Below are 17435 nucleotides of genomic sequence, written 5' to 3' on the forward strand. Positions count from 1 at the left end.
CACCAGTTCAGAAACGTAATTTACATCTGCTGTGGAGAACATTCTGCCTTTCATGCAGGTTAACTAGTCTGTATTCAAGAAAACAGACTTATTTTCTATTTTGCATGGCACCAGTGTTGCATGGCATACACACTCAGGATCTACACTTTTTATCCGACAAATCCATCCATTTTCTACCCGTGACAGGGTTTCAGAGAGGCTGGAACAAATCCCAGGAATATTTGTGGCGAAAGGCAGGAACAAGGCCCAGGCAGGATGCCAGTCAATTGTAGGCTGAAGACACACACTCACACACAGACACAAACACACCAGTTTCACCAATTTACTTAACCTTTGTGTTTGTGGGCAGAAATCCAACCAACGCAAACCCAGAGTGCCAACCATACTGTCCCGCATCCCGTAACCTCAGTCCATTCTGAAAATGTCTGCAAATGTCCGTTTTCCATCTACACACAGAGAAATGGAAGTACCACTGTGTACCTATATGGCTTGTAGCTGGGACAGTACCCTTCTGAAGAATTATAATGTACCGATCCTCGCAGGCACAACTGTGTACCTGTCATGACTATAATTTAAAATTATATTTACATATAAGTATGATGTAATGGTCTGCAAATGGCCGCACACTGGTTGTGTTGCCCAGGGAGCTTGGGGTTAAAGACCTTGCATAAGGAACCACAGACAAGGGGAGGCTGGGCTCGAACCGGCAACCTTCAACTCAGTCTTAGTCCACTGAGCTATATGCTGCTATGTCTGTCTTTTACAATATTTTTTTATCTGTCATTGATGTATTTTCATGTTCAGTCCTTTGTATTGTTATGCTGCTGTTAATAAATTATTTTTACAAACATGAACATCAGCCACTTGTGGAAAAATTGGTCAGATCCACTAGCCATTTTATCACCTTTGTACAGCTGAAATCTAGCAATTTACAAGCATTTTTGTCAGTACATTGGGTTGGTTGGGATCATTTTCATGTGGTGCAGGTTCATGGGTACAACTATGTACTTTCCCAAATCATGTACCTTTAAACATGGTGTCACAAAGGACCTGTCATGTACTTTTTGAGGTACAATCAACTAAAAGGAACAGTTTTGTACCTGGAGGTTCAATATTGTACCCTGTGTGCACCTTTATTTCTCTGTGTGTAAGGGTCTTAATATAACTCATCCATCAAACAAGATGAACAAATTAAATGGCAAATCTTTTTTGTACATATGTACAAAAAAGACCGCTGTGACTGCGCTGGATGCCTATTGGCTGAATATAGGTCTTGCTGACCTATATATCTGCCAGAATTCGCCTGCAGCTGCTGTCTGACCTGAGACAGTGAGTTCACACACCAGTATTCTGTACAAACACAGGCATGAACACAGCTTTTCTTTCGGTGCAGGAAAAGTGATGTGGGACTGCTCTACGGCTCGGAATATTTTTAGCACCGAGGCCTAATCATGCACCTCTAATGCAGGAGTGCACTGCATCAGGATGGGGTTCTAATCTCTGAGGGTTCTAATCTCCTCAGCATCTTAATGGTTAATTCCAGTCGCACTTTTCCATTGTTTTTTTTTTTTTCTTTCATTATGCAGATCTACAGCACAGAAATCCCCCAGGCCAACATGACACCATCACTCTCTGTGCCAACCTGCCTGTGAAAAATACTTTTTGCAAGCAACTGGTAAAAACTGTGCAGTTCCTGCAAGGAACCCATTCTGAATACTTCTTTAACAGTTGTGGACTGAAGCAATGTTATCTGGCAACACTCCATTTTGCTCCAAATCATCCAGGATGGACAAGCGATGTGATGTAAGAAATTTTATTGTATATTATTAAATCTGTTCCTCCAGTGAGCACAAAAAAAAACATTTTTTTCAGTAATAGCAGGCAGTCTAATATTCATAACAAAGCAGTAAAAGGGCTCAATGTGGATGTTTGTAGAAGTGGGTCTGTATTACCTGATGAAGTGCGTCAGGTTGCACCAGTGCTGAGGATCCACGTGGGCCATCTGTTTCTTGAAGATCTCCCCGCAATGCTCGATCTCCAGGAGCAGCCTGGTCTCATTGCACTGAGGCACAGGGCTGTGTGGGAAGCCCAAATTTTCCGCCGCTGGGCGGAAGCAAAAGAAAACTACGTAAAAGTTCAGGTGAGTGGAGAGCTCTCCAACATTTCAATGGCCCTTCAGCTGATTAAGACGTTAAAATGTTCAGTCAAGAATGACGAACACAAGCTCTGTCAAAGCTAAAATTGGTCATTTCCCATAGAGAGGGAACAGAGCCGAATGAATAATGCAAGCAATATAAAGGCAGCATGCCGTTCAATTCTGCACATAATGTGCCGTCATGTATTACATTATTTCAATAAATTAAGCTTACCTGATAAGCTAGTTGTCAATAAAATGTTCACTGTAAGTAAAAAGAAAACAACTTTAAAATAAAATGTCAAGAACACACAATTTTGAATTAGTTTGCTTACTAAAAATAACTATACAGTTACATATATGTACATATGATCCATAATTTATGACAAATGCTATTCATATATTGTATTAATTATTTGTATGGTACACAGTATGTACACAGTATATGTAACATTTTAAAATTAAAAGATGTTTATTAACATTGCTTAACACATTTCTATTCACTAGTTCAATCTACATACGAAGTACTTTAGCACTGAACAAATGATGATAATGTCGTGCTGCAGATCTCTGTACACTCAGAGACTGATAAGACTTTCCCCCAGTCCTGCTTTGTGTGCACACTGAACACTAGTCCGTCTCGACTCTATTAGTCATGTGAAAATACGTAACAAAATAAGTTCAACAAATTTCAACTTTGACTGGTGCATCAATTATGAGATTAATTTCATCACCCCTATGGTGAATTGTGGCTGTTTTGTTGTTCCACACAATCGCCAAACGAAAATGTAAAAATTAAATCTCTAGTGAAAAGGTTCAGACATTAATCATTCCAGGCTTCTTTGTATCTGTATATGCTAACCTTGATTTCCTGAAGCTGAAATAGTTTGGCTTTAGAAAGAATCACAGGCTTATGTGAGTTATGTGTTGTGTCAGTGTTTGCCGCTCTGTGAAAAACCCAGAGCGGCATCATTCGTCTTGACTTTGTCACATGGTTCACATGCTGCTGATTTATTCAGGTATTTTCCCTGTGAGGACAATACCTGTCAGTCTAGTGCTCTATCAGCAAGGGGTCCAGTTATGAATATTTAAAAGGCCAGAGACGTGAAGATTCAAAGGACCAACGGAAAAGAGATTCAGTGCAAATGCAGAATTTTTCTGTATTGCTCAACCACTGCAGACTGGCACTGAGAACAATGCAATTTCGTCAGGATGGCTGCTCAATGAATCTTCTGTTCTCTTTATTGGACTTTATTACTGTTATGTGGTCTCTGCCCATGTTTAGAAATCATTTTTGAACCAGAACAATTTTTTGACAAACATAAAACATCAGGGGTCAGCAGGTGACCCAAAAAATCTCCTAAAAAAAACCCCATCAAAAACAGAAAAAAGCAATCCCATGATTCTCAGCATGGCTTGCCATAAACCCTTGAGGTAGACATGCTAAATTCAGTGATTTCCAGGAACAGCACTTGCTGCTGTTAATAAAATTCAAAGGAAAGTAAGAGGGAACATCACACACACAAACAAATCTCAACCACTTTTTCTATGTGTATTCATCCATAGCATATATGCAGAGAAGAACAGCCCCCTGGACAGGAAAATGTTCCACCGCAGGGTGATCTGATATGATTGAAGTGTAGGACCACTGCCAGGGCGCCTATTTCAAATGTCTCTAGATAGGGGGAAAATAGAGATCACAGGGAGAACATGCAAAAATGCAGGAATGCGGTCCTTTGTGACATGTGTATGGTGTCTAACATGCACATTGGTGCATGTGACCCTCTGCACTAAGGCATATTTATGTCTATGTGTACATGTGTATTTTTAAGATCCTATGCATGCTCTGCTTTTGCATAGAAAGTCAGCCCACTCCAGGCTCTTCTGTTTCAGATAGTGGAACAGTTGTTCCTGTATCTCAATAAAAACGGGGCTGTTTTGGAACCCGCCTTCTCTTTGTCTAGAAGCATTGGGTTGTGACTACTGCTGCATGACTTGTTTGAGGTGTCACTATGTGGTCTTGGATAAATATATATACCTCAAAACACAACCCTCCTCATCTTGCTTGGGTAAAACACAGATATTATTGATTTGGCAAAATGATATTAACAAAATGAAGGTATATAGCCCCACAATGCAGCATGTAGGTAAAGAGATTAGTTGTGGAAGGTACAACACGTCAGAATGACACAATGATTTGTAGTCAGGGATAAATTCTGGACATGACATGTAAAATGTATAATTTCTGACCAATCGGATGAGCCTGTAATCAATGAAGAGCTGTTAGTATCAGTGAAGTATTTGTCAAAGCACACAGAATGCAGCACACATAAGATAATGTGGTGAAATGAAAATGTAAAAGTTCACGGGAGAGTTTTTCAGATGAAAGTGAAGTGATTGTCATTGTGAAACACTGCAGCACAGCACACGGTGCACACAACGAAATGTGTCCCCTGCTTTTAACCATCACCCGGGGAGGAGTGTGTGGGGACGGTGTTTAGCTCAGTGGCACCTCAGTGGCACCTTGGCAGTTCCAGATTCAAATCTGCAATTTTGCGGTTACGTGTTCGTTTACTTACTCACAACTACATCCAGATGTAGTGCATGAGGAGTGTTAGCTGATTTCATATGAAGTATTTCTTTTGGATTTACAGAAATAAACAGATAAAAAAGAAAGGACTGTTTGAAGACATCTTTTTGTTTTGTGTATTTATTTCTATCACCCAGAAGGTGTTAATTTACTGATGTTTTTATACTATGCTTTGGTCTCTGTTAAAATCCACTCTAGCAAATACTGGCCACCAAAAATATCCACCCATACAATGAAGGATTTCTGCCAACACTACTAGGATTCAGTCGAAGAATCTAACATATACCATCAGGCATAAGGGAAATAGAACAAACCTGAAGTTCAATCATAAATCCAAACCCATAAACAGATGGTCTGACTCCCTGCTGCAGTGACCAGGGTCCGATCCCCACTGCTGGTGCCGGAGGGTCATATATCACTGTATTTTGGGTCATAAATGTATGATATTTGTACTTCCCGTCTGGTCTGCTGTTGCTGACTTTGTCTACCACATATCCCATTTAGTGTCAGTCAGCGTATTTACAGCAGGCCACAGACCACCACTGACACAAGAAGAGCACAAAGCTGTGTCTTTTCCAGAAAGGTGACTGGCGTTCTCATGCCATCATTAATTTATTAGATAATAATCCTTTATCAGTCCCACAAGGACAGTTTGGCAACAAAGACTGCAGTTGTGTGCCTTGTGGGAAGAGGAAAACACATGTAAATTATATGTGTGATGGAATAGACATTTTCAGCTCTGTGCCTTCTTGAGTTCATGTACTGTGAGTAATATAGTAGACACTTACATTACATATAGCATAAAGCTTAAATATTTTGTGTGTTCCTTTTGTTACATTGTCAGCAACCAAACCAGTGAGAATAGCATGTCAGGGGAACAAAATCCACGGCAAATTGGTTTTATTCAAAGGAAACCACAACCAAATCACTGTATATTAAGCATACATTTTGAATGCAGTACCTATCAGTAAGAAATAAATATGGGGATGTAAGCCATATGTAATGTATTATTGCTGTAGTTCCTGTGTAAAAGACATATTCTATGGCCCCACAAAGTCATTAGATTGCACTATGTGCTGTCAGTGCTCCCTGATAACACTGAATATTATTCTTGAAATGCCATCAATGAGGAGGCATTTAATGGACTCAATTAAAACTGGAATTAAATTCCTCACTCGATTCCTGATGGAGCCGCTTCCAATTTGCTTCTGCAATTTCTTCATGTCACGTCAGGTGAAAGCACAAGGGAAGCCGGCCTGAATGCAATCTCCTCGAGCTACGGAAAGTTCAGGGGTGAAAGGGCACAGTGGCGTGACCCTGTTCCTACAGGCGGCAAAACCACCCGTCTGTCAGTGTCACGCTGTGTCGGTCTACCTGGAAAATCGCTGGCTCAATTGGAGTTGGGGGACCAAGCTACCAGCCTGGCAAGGGACTGCAAATAATCCGAATACCCACAAAACGTCCTGTTTCGTCATTCTTCTTCAACATGCTTCATCGGCACAGCAAATAAAAACTAATTCAAACAGATGAAAATGGTGCTTGGATAAACACTCAGCACAATATGCCACAGCCATTAAGGAAACAGACAACTGGAGAATATTTGGCATGTGCTGCTTGCAGCCAGCAGCTGGTGATCTTGCAGCATGACTAGCACCAGATCCAAAGGAATTAGGCATTTTCTTTTTATCTTCTGTACTGCAGCAGAGAGCTTGAAGTCTATTTCAACTAGGTGCTGTGCCCTAAAACACAACCAGATGTCTGAACTAATGCAAATAAATTTATTTGCTGTGTTACAATGTAACAAAGTTAATTGTCCTTGAAGCTGCCAAAACCAGGTCCAGCTGGTCCATTTTCATTCAGGAACTTCTGCCATCGTGCTGCAATCTCCAGAAAACAAATGTTGGCCACTGGCTCTTTGTTTGAATTATGTCAGTCCTTTCTACTTCCCAGACTGGCCAGTAATCACTATTTTTTACTAGTGCTGCTCTCGCTTTATAAACTGGCTGAATTTATTTGGGATTTCTGTGATCTAGTAGCAGCAGATCGATCTAATTGTAACCTAATATGGTCACAATGCCACCTTCTATTGTTTTTATCTCTGATGACAGAAAAAAAAATGCTTAGAATAAAAATTGACAGTAACTAATCAGATGTAATGCACAAAATGAAAAATGGCATTTCGATGATCACCAATAATCTCATAGCAATGTGGCTACTTGCATAATCAGTAATGGACCATGAAATAAGAAGTTTGCATTGACTTATCTGACCAGACGAGCTGCATTCCATAATGTTTGAGTCCCAAAATCCATAAATGATCTTCTAAATGCAGTGTTTCAAACGTACACCACGGTAATTACTAAACTGTAATTCTGAACTCCATTAGTGCAGAACTGGTACTCAGGGTTGGCATTGTGTGGAGCATGACTAATACTGGACCCCCTCTTTACCATGAGCATACAGCAGACAAAATGTAAAAAATACTCTCTGTATACAACTCCAAGCTTGAATATGGATTTTTATCAACACGATGAATCATTTAATATGGTCTGTAAGTGTTGCTGATTTGATCTTTCAAGAGCTGCATAAAATGTTGAGAAATGGCAAAGAAGCCCTATTCTTCCAGACAGCTGCACCTAATGCATTACCAGAATAGTTTATGTAAATTCAGTGCTCTTAGGCTTTCGTGAAAGCTTCCAGAACATTCACCGACCACCATACAGTGAACGCGAGGCACGTTGAGTGCTACAGAGCCAGTAGTTTCTGGTGAATTTCTGCAAAGACCTAAGAATTGAGAGCTTTATCACAGCTCAACACCTCACTGCACTAATGAGCACAAAGTCAACAAAAATCTGCAGACAGTGTGACAGTTATGGGGGCTCAATGGCAGTGAGGACAGTTTCAGTACAGTGCAGAGTTGGGGCGATTCATCTGTTTCTTGGGTTGTGGACGGACATTTATACCACTGAGCCCAGAGGCAATGTGGCTGTTGACAGCTTTCTAGAGCCCAATCTCCATACTCCATTCCACTTCTCAGCCCATGGCTGAAATCCAAAAAAGGATCAGACCGTTCGCATTGACTTATCTGACCAGACGAGCTGCAGTCCATAATGTTTGGGTCCCCCAGTATAATCTTTTCAACCCTCTATCCATTTTCTAAAACCCACTTATCCAGGCCGAGCTCACTGGACTCTATCGCAGCAAAGCTAGAAGAACAAGGTCATGGGCTGGTCAACATGGGTGCAGGAGCATGTTCTTATTTGTGCTGCGTCACCATTACAATTTAGACTGATTGCTTCGGTACTCTGACATAGCACAGGGCTTCCAGGTAGGGAAATCAAGAGCAGGAAGGCATGGTGCATAGATGGCCACGATGGGGCATAAATAAAATCATGATACCTAGATGTGTGAGACTGAGAAATTTTCAGAGAAAATTGCACAGGGGCCAGTGAGATTAAAGTCATAGCACCTGTTCCTTCCCGAAAGGTCAGTTTGGAAATAATGTGGAGTCCTGAGATCATAAAACGTCTATTTTGTAGTAAATGTTTACTGCAGTAACACTTTGATTGAATGCCATTTCAGAGATCTGTTTATTCCTGCCACGACATTGACACCGCAGAGGGCTTAGGTGCCCCGTACTGGTGACAAAATGTCAACCTTTGATCTTAGTTGAGGGCAGAAGCTAGACAGTCTGGTCAGATCCTACAGAAGAGCTACTGTGAAAATTACTCTGACATAAAATTGTTTTAGACAATACACCCATTCGTTGCAACATTATTTTCTGATGACAGTTGCCTCTTTAAGAAGGACAGTGTTTCTAGCCACACTCCAAACTGTCTAAAGAAACACAACAAAGAACTGGAATTGTTGACTTGGCCTCCAAATCACCCAGATCTCAATCCAACTGAGCATCTGTAAGGAAAACAAACCAAATCCACAACCAGGCAGATTTAAAGGATCTTCTACTAACATTTTGGTGCCAACTACCACAGGACATCTTCTGGGACCTTGTGGAGCCCATAGCTCATCCAGTACAGGCTGTTTAAACAGCATAAGGGGAACTTTGCACAGGTTTTAGGGCTTATCACTGTAAATTTGAATGGTTTCCTTGACATGTCTGTGCTGCTGGTGACCTAGGCAGTGGTGACCTAGCGGTTAAGGAAGCAGCCCTGTAATCAGAAAGTTGCTGGTTCGAATCCCAATCCGCCATGGTGCCACTGAGCAAAGCACCGTCCCCACACACTGCTCCCCGGGCACCTGTCATGGCTGGGTGATGGTTAAAAGCAGAGGACCACACCACAAGCTGCACTGCACCACAAGGACAATAACGTCACTTTCATAATTTCATAATTCAGCTGCGCTGCTGCTTGTCAGGCCAGGGAGGCGCTCGACATCAAGTAATACATAGAAGGATGTAGGGTTAAAATGCAGGAAAGGGAGTGTGGGCCCCAACACACCTGATCTGTAGAGATCTGTGTTAGATAGTGATCACACTGCTGGTGACTGACTAATCATTTATGATTTTTTCTGAGTAGCCAGCTGTTATAAAAAGCTGTTTAATATATGCATATTTTTTTAATGACGCAAATTTAGCAAATCAGCACAAATGCTAACATTCCACCTGCCATTGCAGGTAAAAAGCTCTGTTAGTAGTAACAGTTGCTGAGTGGCCGATGAAAGCGAGGCCGATAGGCCTGCTGACCGTGTTTAAAAACCCGGAGATCCGTGGCGCCTGCGGAGCAGCCTCGGTGTGCTCATTAACTCGTGTCACGTTGGCTCCTCCAGCAGGAATACTGCATTCCCACCACCTTTAACCTAAGGCTGCAACTCTTGGACCGAGTCGAAAAACAGATCGCCCCCGCCATCAGCAAACTGACAGCTGTGGCAGGCCAAGTTTCAGAACTCTGCCTCAAACGTGGAGATAAAGCAGCCGTCTGGGAGCTGAAGCTTGATGCGAAAGGTGCATATTATCCGCGGAACACAAGCCCGTCTCAAAATAACCCGCACGTATCTGCTGCTTCGCCGGGTTGATTATTGTACACTATAGATAAAAACACAAAGCTGGAGAACACAAAGATTTATAATGGCTGTAATGTAGGAAAGATATTATGGATGTTCTGAACATGCTCCCTTGGCTATCTGCACCAACGTCTTTGCAACAAATGTCTAGAGCATCTGGCCGAATTACCGTGACCTGCGCCAAAGCATCGCACTCTGCACAGCTCTTCAAAAACAGCTGCATGGTAACATTGCAGAATGGGCCATGCTGAGGCTGGCACCGCTGGGGAGGAAATAGGTGAGGGGGAAGGCATAACTAATTCATTCGTGCACTAGCAAACACATGCGAGCAGAAGGAAGGGCGGGAGCGCGTCTTCTCAGCTTACAAGTGCGGGTGCCAGTCAGCCCCACTGTTTGGATTTCACAATGTGTGGGGTACGGCACGGTGGGAGCCGTCTAGCCCCTTCCATTAGGGCAAATTAATGCAGCGCTTCCTCGTCTGTCGCTTTGTCCTGGGAAATGCGAGGCGATGCAGGAACAAGGAAAACAGAACCGCGACTCCAGTTCCCGAGATCTAAATTCTCTCTCAGCTCATTGCTGTGGGGGCATCCTGGGTGCTAAACTGATGAGATGCGTGAACTGGTTCGTTTGCAAAGAATCCTTCCAACCCCGATTAACATTTCAAGAAATGTTAACTACTGAAGAAATGTTAACTATCTCATGATTGCACGGGGCTGCTAGGAAGGCTCCTTAAATAGAAATCACACACATGAACACTGCTACCCTCGCAGTGGTGGCCTAGCGGTTAAGGAAGCGGCCCCGTAATCAGAAGGTTGCCGGTTTGAATCCTGATCTGTCAAGGTGCCACTGAGGTGCCACTGAGCAAAGCACCGTCCCCACACGCTGCTCCCCGGGCGCCTGTCATGGCTGTCCACTGCTCACCAAGGGTGATGGGATAAATGCAGAGGACAAATTTCACTGTGTATCACACGTGACAATCACTGCACTTTATTATTGTTACATAAATAACACATCACGCTGACCATGTTCTCTAGTGTCGTATCAAGTACATATTCTAAGTTCATTAAAACAAATACACACCAAAAAAAGTGGAAGCGCAGATTGACAGTAAGTTGTGGCTGTGATGAGATGGAGTAACAACCCATCAAGCAACATCAACCTCATGTTCAAACATCAAATATCATAATCGTCTACGTCTAAAGCACCATGGCCACAACTTTCTAATTAGCACTTAGATTCTCACTGAAGGCATCAAAACTATGAATGAACACATGTGGAGTTATGTACTTAACAAAAAGTGGAGACGTGACCTCCACAGTCACCGGACCTGAACCCAATCGAGATGGTTTGGGGTGAGCTGGACCGCAGAGTGAAGGTAAAGGGGCCAACAAGTGCTGAACACCTCTGGGAACTCCTTCAAGATTGTTGGAAAAGCATTTCAGGTGACGACCTCTTGAAGCTCATCGAGAGAATGCCAAGAGTGTGTAAAGCAGTAATCAGAGCAAAGAAACTAGAATATAAAACATGTTTTCGGTTATTTCACCTTTTTTTGTTAAGTACATAACTCCACATGTGTTCATTCATAGTTTTGATGCCTTCAGTGAGAATCTACCAACGTAAATGGTCATGAAAATAAAGAAAACACATTGAATGAGAAGGTGTGTCCAAATGTTTGGCCTGTACTGTGTGTGTGTGTCTGTCTGTCTGTCTGTCTGTCTGTCTATCTATCTATCTATCTATCTATCTATCTATCTATCTATCTATCTATCTATCTATCTATCTATCTATCTATCTATCTATCTATATATATATCTATCTATCTATCTATCTATATATATATATATATATATATATATATAGATAGATATATATATATATATATATATATATATATATATAGATAGATAGATAGATAGATAGATAGATAGATAGATAGATAGATAGATAGATAGATAGATAGATAGATAGATAGATAGATAGCTGCACTGGGCCAGTTTGAAAATAGCGCCCTATATCAGTTTATCAGTTGCGCCCAGGTGGCACGTGCACAGTCCGCATGGTGTAACTGACTGTTTAGAAACTTCTGGGTTGGGAAGAGAAACTGGCGTATATCATAAAGATACGTCAGACACCAGGATTAGAGGGAGCATCGTTCATTCACTTAGGACAGATTAAAGAGCGGCACTTCAGTCACAATTAACTTGGGGAGAGTTTTCGAGTGAAAGTGAAACGCGAAAGCGATTGTTTCTATCATTGCGATACTTCAGCACAGCACACAGTGACACAATTAAATTTGTCTTCTGCTTTTAACCCATCACCTTTGGTGAGCCGTGGGCAGCCATGACAGGCGCCCGTGGGAGCAGTGTGTGGGGACGGTGCTCTGCTCAAGGGGGCCTCAGTGGCACCTTGGCGGTTTGGGGTTTGAATCCAATTCCTTACCCGCTAGGTGTTTCCCACCAGTCCGACTCTATAGCACCAGACGGCTAAGGAAGGTTGCGGGTTCAAGTCCCACTGGTCCCCGGGCACCTTACATGGCTGCCCATCTAAGGACACATTTCGTTGTGGCCGTGCTGCAGTATTTCACATTGACGATCAATCCACTTTCACATCAAACGAACGCACATCAGGCATTTTAGACGGGTTTTGTTGCCACAAATCCCCCGCTCGTCTCAAGCAGCTGCACAAGGTTGCTGTACGGACGAGAACCCCGACATGTTCCAACTCTGCCCTCTTGCTGTGACAGGGTGAACGCTGACGAGTCCCCGGGAAACACAGAATAACGTTACCGGACGGGGTGAACCCCACAGGGGCCGCACAATATCGACTGCAGCCTCTCCCACCTCCACGGGAGTCATCGCTCGATGAATTAGGGATGATCTTCTCGAAGCCGAAGATAGGGGTGAACCGTGACTCCGGGACCTGAGGGCTTTCAGCAGCAGCAGCAGGGATTTATACGAGCGAATCGCAGGCCCTGGCTCATGCTCTTTCAACCAGGGTCCAAGACAGGCATGGAAAATGAACCAGGTCAATTAAAGATTAATGGGGCTGTTCAAGGCCACTACCCTACACTTCTTTGGAAAAAGAATATTCAAATTTCCCAGGATTTCCATGTCTTTGTGCTGTTTTTGAGTATGAACAGATGTATATAAATTCATCTAAAATATACTAAGTTGCTTAATGTAGACACATCACATGACTTGCTTCTGATCATTAATAGATATCTACTAAACGTGCGTAAATTTTTGTGAACAGATATTAACACAATGAAATGAGCCACTCACCTAAAATTCCCACCATGAAAACTTTCAGCCCCGCGGGTGCGTTTATATCCATCATTGAAATAATCGCCGGACGAGAAGAGTCGGGATCAGTGGGATCTCAGAACCAGGACGGACCGCCCGGGAGAACTTGACGTGCGCTTCATCGATCTTCTTCATCCGCACTCGAACAGAAACTTGGTGCCTTGTTAAGGTCCGCAAAATAGGAGAGAGAACCGCGGTCAAGCCGGTTTTAACGCGACTAGTACGTACCCGGCAGGCGCATCCAGCAGGAGAGAGAGAGGGAGGAGGGGAGGGAGAGAGAGAGAGAGAGAGGAGAGAGAGAGAGGGGGGGGAGAGAGAGGGGGGGAGAGAGAGAGAGAGAGAGAGGAGAGAGAGAGAGGGAGAGAGAGGGAGGAGAGCGAAGGGGGGAGAGGGAGAGAGAGGAGAGAGAAGGGGGAGAGAGGGGGAGGGAGAGCAGAGAGGAGGGGGGAGAGGAGAGAGACGGAGAGAGGAGAGAGAGGGAGAGACAGGGGAGAGAGGAGAGAGAGGGAGAGACAGGGGGAGAGAGGAGAGAGAGGGAGAGATAGGGGAGAGAGGAGAGAGAGGGGAAGAGAGAGAGAGAGGAGAGAGACGGAGAGAGGAGAGAGAGGGAGAGACAGGGGGAGAGAGAGAGAGAGAGGGAGAGATAGGGGAGAGAGGAGAGAGAGAGGAGAGAGAGGGGAGAGAGAGAGAGAGAGAGGGAGGAGAGATAGGGGAGAGAGAGAGAGAGAGAGAGATGGGGGGAGAGAGAGTGAGAGAGGGGGAGAAATAGGGAGAAAGAGAGAGAAAGAGAGGGAGAGATAGAGGAGAGCGAGGGAGAGAGAGGAGAGAGAGGGAGAGATAGAACCGACCCGGATTGAAGTGCATAAATGAACCAATACTGCCTGTGCCGGTCCAGTGCAGCCCTCAGACAACGACGCACGACGAAGCCTCGGTATGTTTTAGGTTTGGCTTTGGTCGGATCGTCGCTGTCTGGGAGCTGGAGAGCTGTTACTGTAACATCATTGGCATCGCGCGCCCGCTTCATATTATCTCGCGTGGGAAAATTACACAATGCCAAAGAAACCACAGACTACACCGTTATTGCAATATTATGCAATAGGTCTCGGATAAGTTGTCAAACTCTATCAGCAGTATGAGTGGTGAGACATATTGCAACGGGATGAAACTGCTCTGTTTCAGCATTGATATTTCGATTTGTTGACCAATGTCGATACATATATATTTGTATATATGTGTATGTTGCTGTTTAAATATTCTGGATCCGAGTGGTCTTTGGTTAAGATACACACACCAGCGAACGAGGCGTCGCGGTGGGACCGGGCTTGAACCAGGCTTCTACTAAATACGGAGAACTTGCATGGCGCCATCTAGCGCCCGTAGCTGGTAGCGCAGCAGGTCCACGGGTGGAACCTTTATTAACCACGTTTGTTTTTAGGGGGAAGAAAAATAAAGTTGCCATCAAGTTGCGCGGGTTAAAATCAACTCTGCTAACAATATGCCAGACGGACATTCTGTTTAAAGGGAATTTATCCGGAGATTGTGCTTTCTTGCTTGTTAATTAGTCATGAAGTTCCGAGCGAAAATGATAGACTTGGGCTGCCTGAACCATTTCACACGTAAGGCGTTAATGGTTTAACAACGATCACCATTTTGTGGAGAATTTGCTATTTTAATCGTGCGACCTGTGACGTTTCACTGGGCTGTGTCTGTTGGGCCGCATTTCGGCGGGGAAAGGGGTCGATTGCTGGGCCTTTTCTCGACGAAGTGAACCTTTGCTGACGCTTGCGTGGCGGAGGCTGACCAATCATTAACATTTACAGCATTTACCAGACGCCCTTATCCAGAGCGACTTACAGTCAGTAGTTACAGGGACCGTCCCCCCCTGGAGACACTCAGGGTTAAGTGTCTTGCTCAGGGACACAATGGTAGTAAGTGGGATTTGAACCTGGGTCTTCTGGTTCATAGGCGAGTGTGTTACCCACTAGGCAGCTTACTCATCACTTCCAAGCTCTAGCTGCTCTAGTCACCCTGACATTAAAGTTAAATCCACGTCAAGATCCATTTTTAATCTTGATTTCGTTCCTTTCACTTGACAGGTGTCGTCAACACAATCGCCAAGTTGACCAAAAGCTGCGTTCTTAGGCTCACGCCGGACAACCTTTACTTTGTCCTTTCGGGCAAAGTTGCCAATGGCGGGGTCAGCATGTGGTGTGAGTTGCTCCAGGTGAGTTCACGTTTTTGTGTGTCTGCCACCGATCACCTGATACGGTGGTGATAACATCGGCCTCCCCCACGCCCCCTTGGCAGGTGAACTTCTTCGATGAATACCAAATGGAAGGCTTGTCGCCGGAGGCCAACGAGATCTGCCTCGAGGTGGCACCGGAGAACATCTCCAGGGCCCTGAAAACGGCCCAGAATGCCAAGGCTGTCAAAGTGAAGTTGACGAAGAAGCACTGTCCATGTCTTACCCTGTCCGCAGAGTTGGTAAGCTCCACAGCTGAGCACGACCAAGAATCCTTCTGTCATAGATGGACCTAAAAATGTCACACAAGCTTTTGCTCTTTTTTTTTTTTTTGTCCATTGTGTTGTATTTTACAAGCCTTCACTGTCCAGTATTAGCCGTGTTGTGACACATGACATTCCAGTTGAAGTAATTCCCAGAAGACTTTGGCATGAATTTAAAGAGCCCACCGTGCCAGACTTCGATGTGAGTCACGTTCCACACATACAGCGTTATGATTTAAAAAAAAAAATACTTATTTGTTCACATGGAATGTAACTACAATTTTTGTTCTGTAGGTCAGCATATATTTGCCACCTCTAAAGACAATGAAAAACGTTGTTGACAGAATGAAGAACCTTTCCAACATTTTGGTGAGACGCCTGTATTACTTTAATTGTGAAATTAAACCAATATGCAGTTCCGCATGGATTCGGTCAGGCTTTTAAAGGTTTTTGAGTTAACGTGCATCTCTTTCAGGTATTGGAAGCCAACCTTGGTGGTGAGATGAATTTGAAAATTGAAACAGACTTGGTGTCTGTTACTACACACTTCAAAGACCTGGGAAACCCACCCTGGGGTACGTCCTGTTAGAGAGACGCACACCTCCTATATGGCAGTCTCGCGTTGGTTGAAATTAGATAAATGCTTTGGAGAAAATATATATACACACACACACTATCAGTTCATGGCATGGTCTACATAAATGTAGCATAAATATCTATATACATATATATTAACGTTACAGAATGACAATGCTACTTTAAAATAAGGAAAATTTCTCTTTAAAATTGAATTTGAATTTATCAACATTCAGTCCAAAGATGTTGTTCTGAATTAAAGGCCTTTCGGTTTCTTTACAGGATTTCTGTAAATGGTAGAAATAATTAAAGAAATGGTAAATGTTTGAAAGAATTAAACTGTGATCTGCTGCCTTAATTTTCACACCCTCCGTGTTCTGAAGGTGACAGTGCATCACAAAGCAGGAGCCAGAGCTGGGACCCTGAGGCCATGGCCCACGCTCGGGTAGACGTCAGGAAGCTACAGCAGTTCCTCATTGGCCAGCAGATCAACCCAAGCAAAGCCATGTGCAGTAAGTCATGAGCAGATCTGAGCAATGCTAGGAACCCAGCTGAAACGCACTGTTGTGAAATGTTTGAAGTCAATGTGCTTTCCCTTGTACATTTCAGATATTGTTCATAATCGGATTGTGCACCTGATTTTGCTGCAGGAAGACATGTCTCTTCAATACTTCATCCCAGCTGTGGCTTGAGATGGAAAGCCAGGAGCAGTGTTGCCTTGTGGACATTTGATTTACTGCCTTAATTTCTTAATATGAGCAATGGGCATGAATCTGCATGGTTTATAAATGTCATCAAAACAGTTGGTGGTGATGTTTCTACATGGGGCCCAATACATTTCTGTTAGTGTACTTCAGTTTTCCCTCAGTTTGTGGAAACAAAGCAGGCTTAAAGTTTAATAGAGCACTCTTGAATAGATGGTCATTTGTCTTAATGGATGGACAGCTCTAATAATATTTTTTATTAAATATTATATAAGATGCCTTGTTTATGTTACTGTTTAATGACTTGTATTTCACAATTTTTCAGATCATAAGACTGGACTTCTACAATTTTAAATAAACCGTACCCAAGTATTTGATTTCTCTTTGATTTCTCAGTACGTTTGAAATATTTAGTACAGGTTTAGTACAACAATCTTAAAATAAGAGACTACATTTTAAAGTCCCCTAGGGGAAAATCCTTTGAACATCCCTCAAAAATGTTAATGCAGGTGGATTGTTTCAAGGTTGGGTGGTAGTTAGTAGCCTACTGGGTAACACGCTCCGACTTCGACTTAATACCATTGTGTCCCTGAATAAGACACTTA

General features: G+C 43.3%; 2 protein-coding genes across 3 annotated transcripts in view; one reads left to right on the forward strand and one right to left on the reverse strand.

Annotated features, from left to right (window-relative positions):
• Positions 1 to 13286, reverse strand: part of LOC114783430 (receptor activity-modifying protein 3) — a 16809-nt gene extending 3523 nt beyond the window's left edge. The window contains exons 1-3 of the mRNA XM_028968922.1: positions 13025 to 13286; positions 2370 to 2399; positions 1953 to 2103 (exon numbers count right to left, since the gene is read on the reverse strand). Coding sequence (XP_028824755.1) covers positions 1953 to 2103; positions 2370 to 2399; positions 13025 to 13079 — 236 coding nt within the window. The 5' untranslated portion in view covers positions 13080 to 13286. The remainder of the gene's footprint in view (positions 1 to 1952; positions 2104 to 2369; positions 2400 to 13024) is intronic.
• A 553-nt stretch (positions 13287 to 13839) lies between these two features.
• hus1 (HUS1 checkpoint clamp component) lies at positions 13840 to 17202 on the forward strand. 2 transcript variants are annotated; one of them, XM_028970008.1, is made up of 8 exons: positions 13840 to 13976; positions 15142 to 15269; positions 15353 to 15529; positions 15645 to 15752; positions 15845 to 15919; positions 16026 to 16125; positions 16510 to 16638; positions 16736 to 17202. In XM_028970008.1, the coding sequence occupies exons 2-8, from the start codon at positions 15249 to 15251 to the stop codon at positions 16816 to 16818; spliced, it is 693 nt and encodes a 230-aa protein (XP_028825841.1). In that variant the 5' UTR covers positions 13840 to 13976; positions 15142 to 15248; the 3' UTR covers positions 16819 to 17202. The 2 variants fall into 2 exon arrangements, with proteins under 2 accessions (XP_028825841.1, XP_028825840.1); XM_028970007.1 differs by lacking the exon at positions 13840 to 13976 and adding an exon at positions 14487 to 14661.
• The last annotated feature ends 233 nt before the right edge of the window (positions 17203 to 17435 follow it).

Source organism: Denticeps clupeoides, chromosome 2, assembly GCF_900700375.1.
Source record: "Denticeps clupeoides chromosome 2, fDenClu1.1, whole genome shotgun sequence".
NCBI lineage: Eukaryota > Metazoa > Chordata > Actinopteri > Clupeiformes > Denticipitidae > Denticeps > Denticeps clupeoides.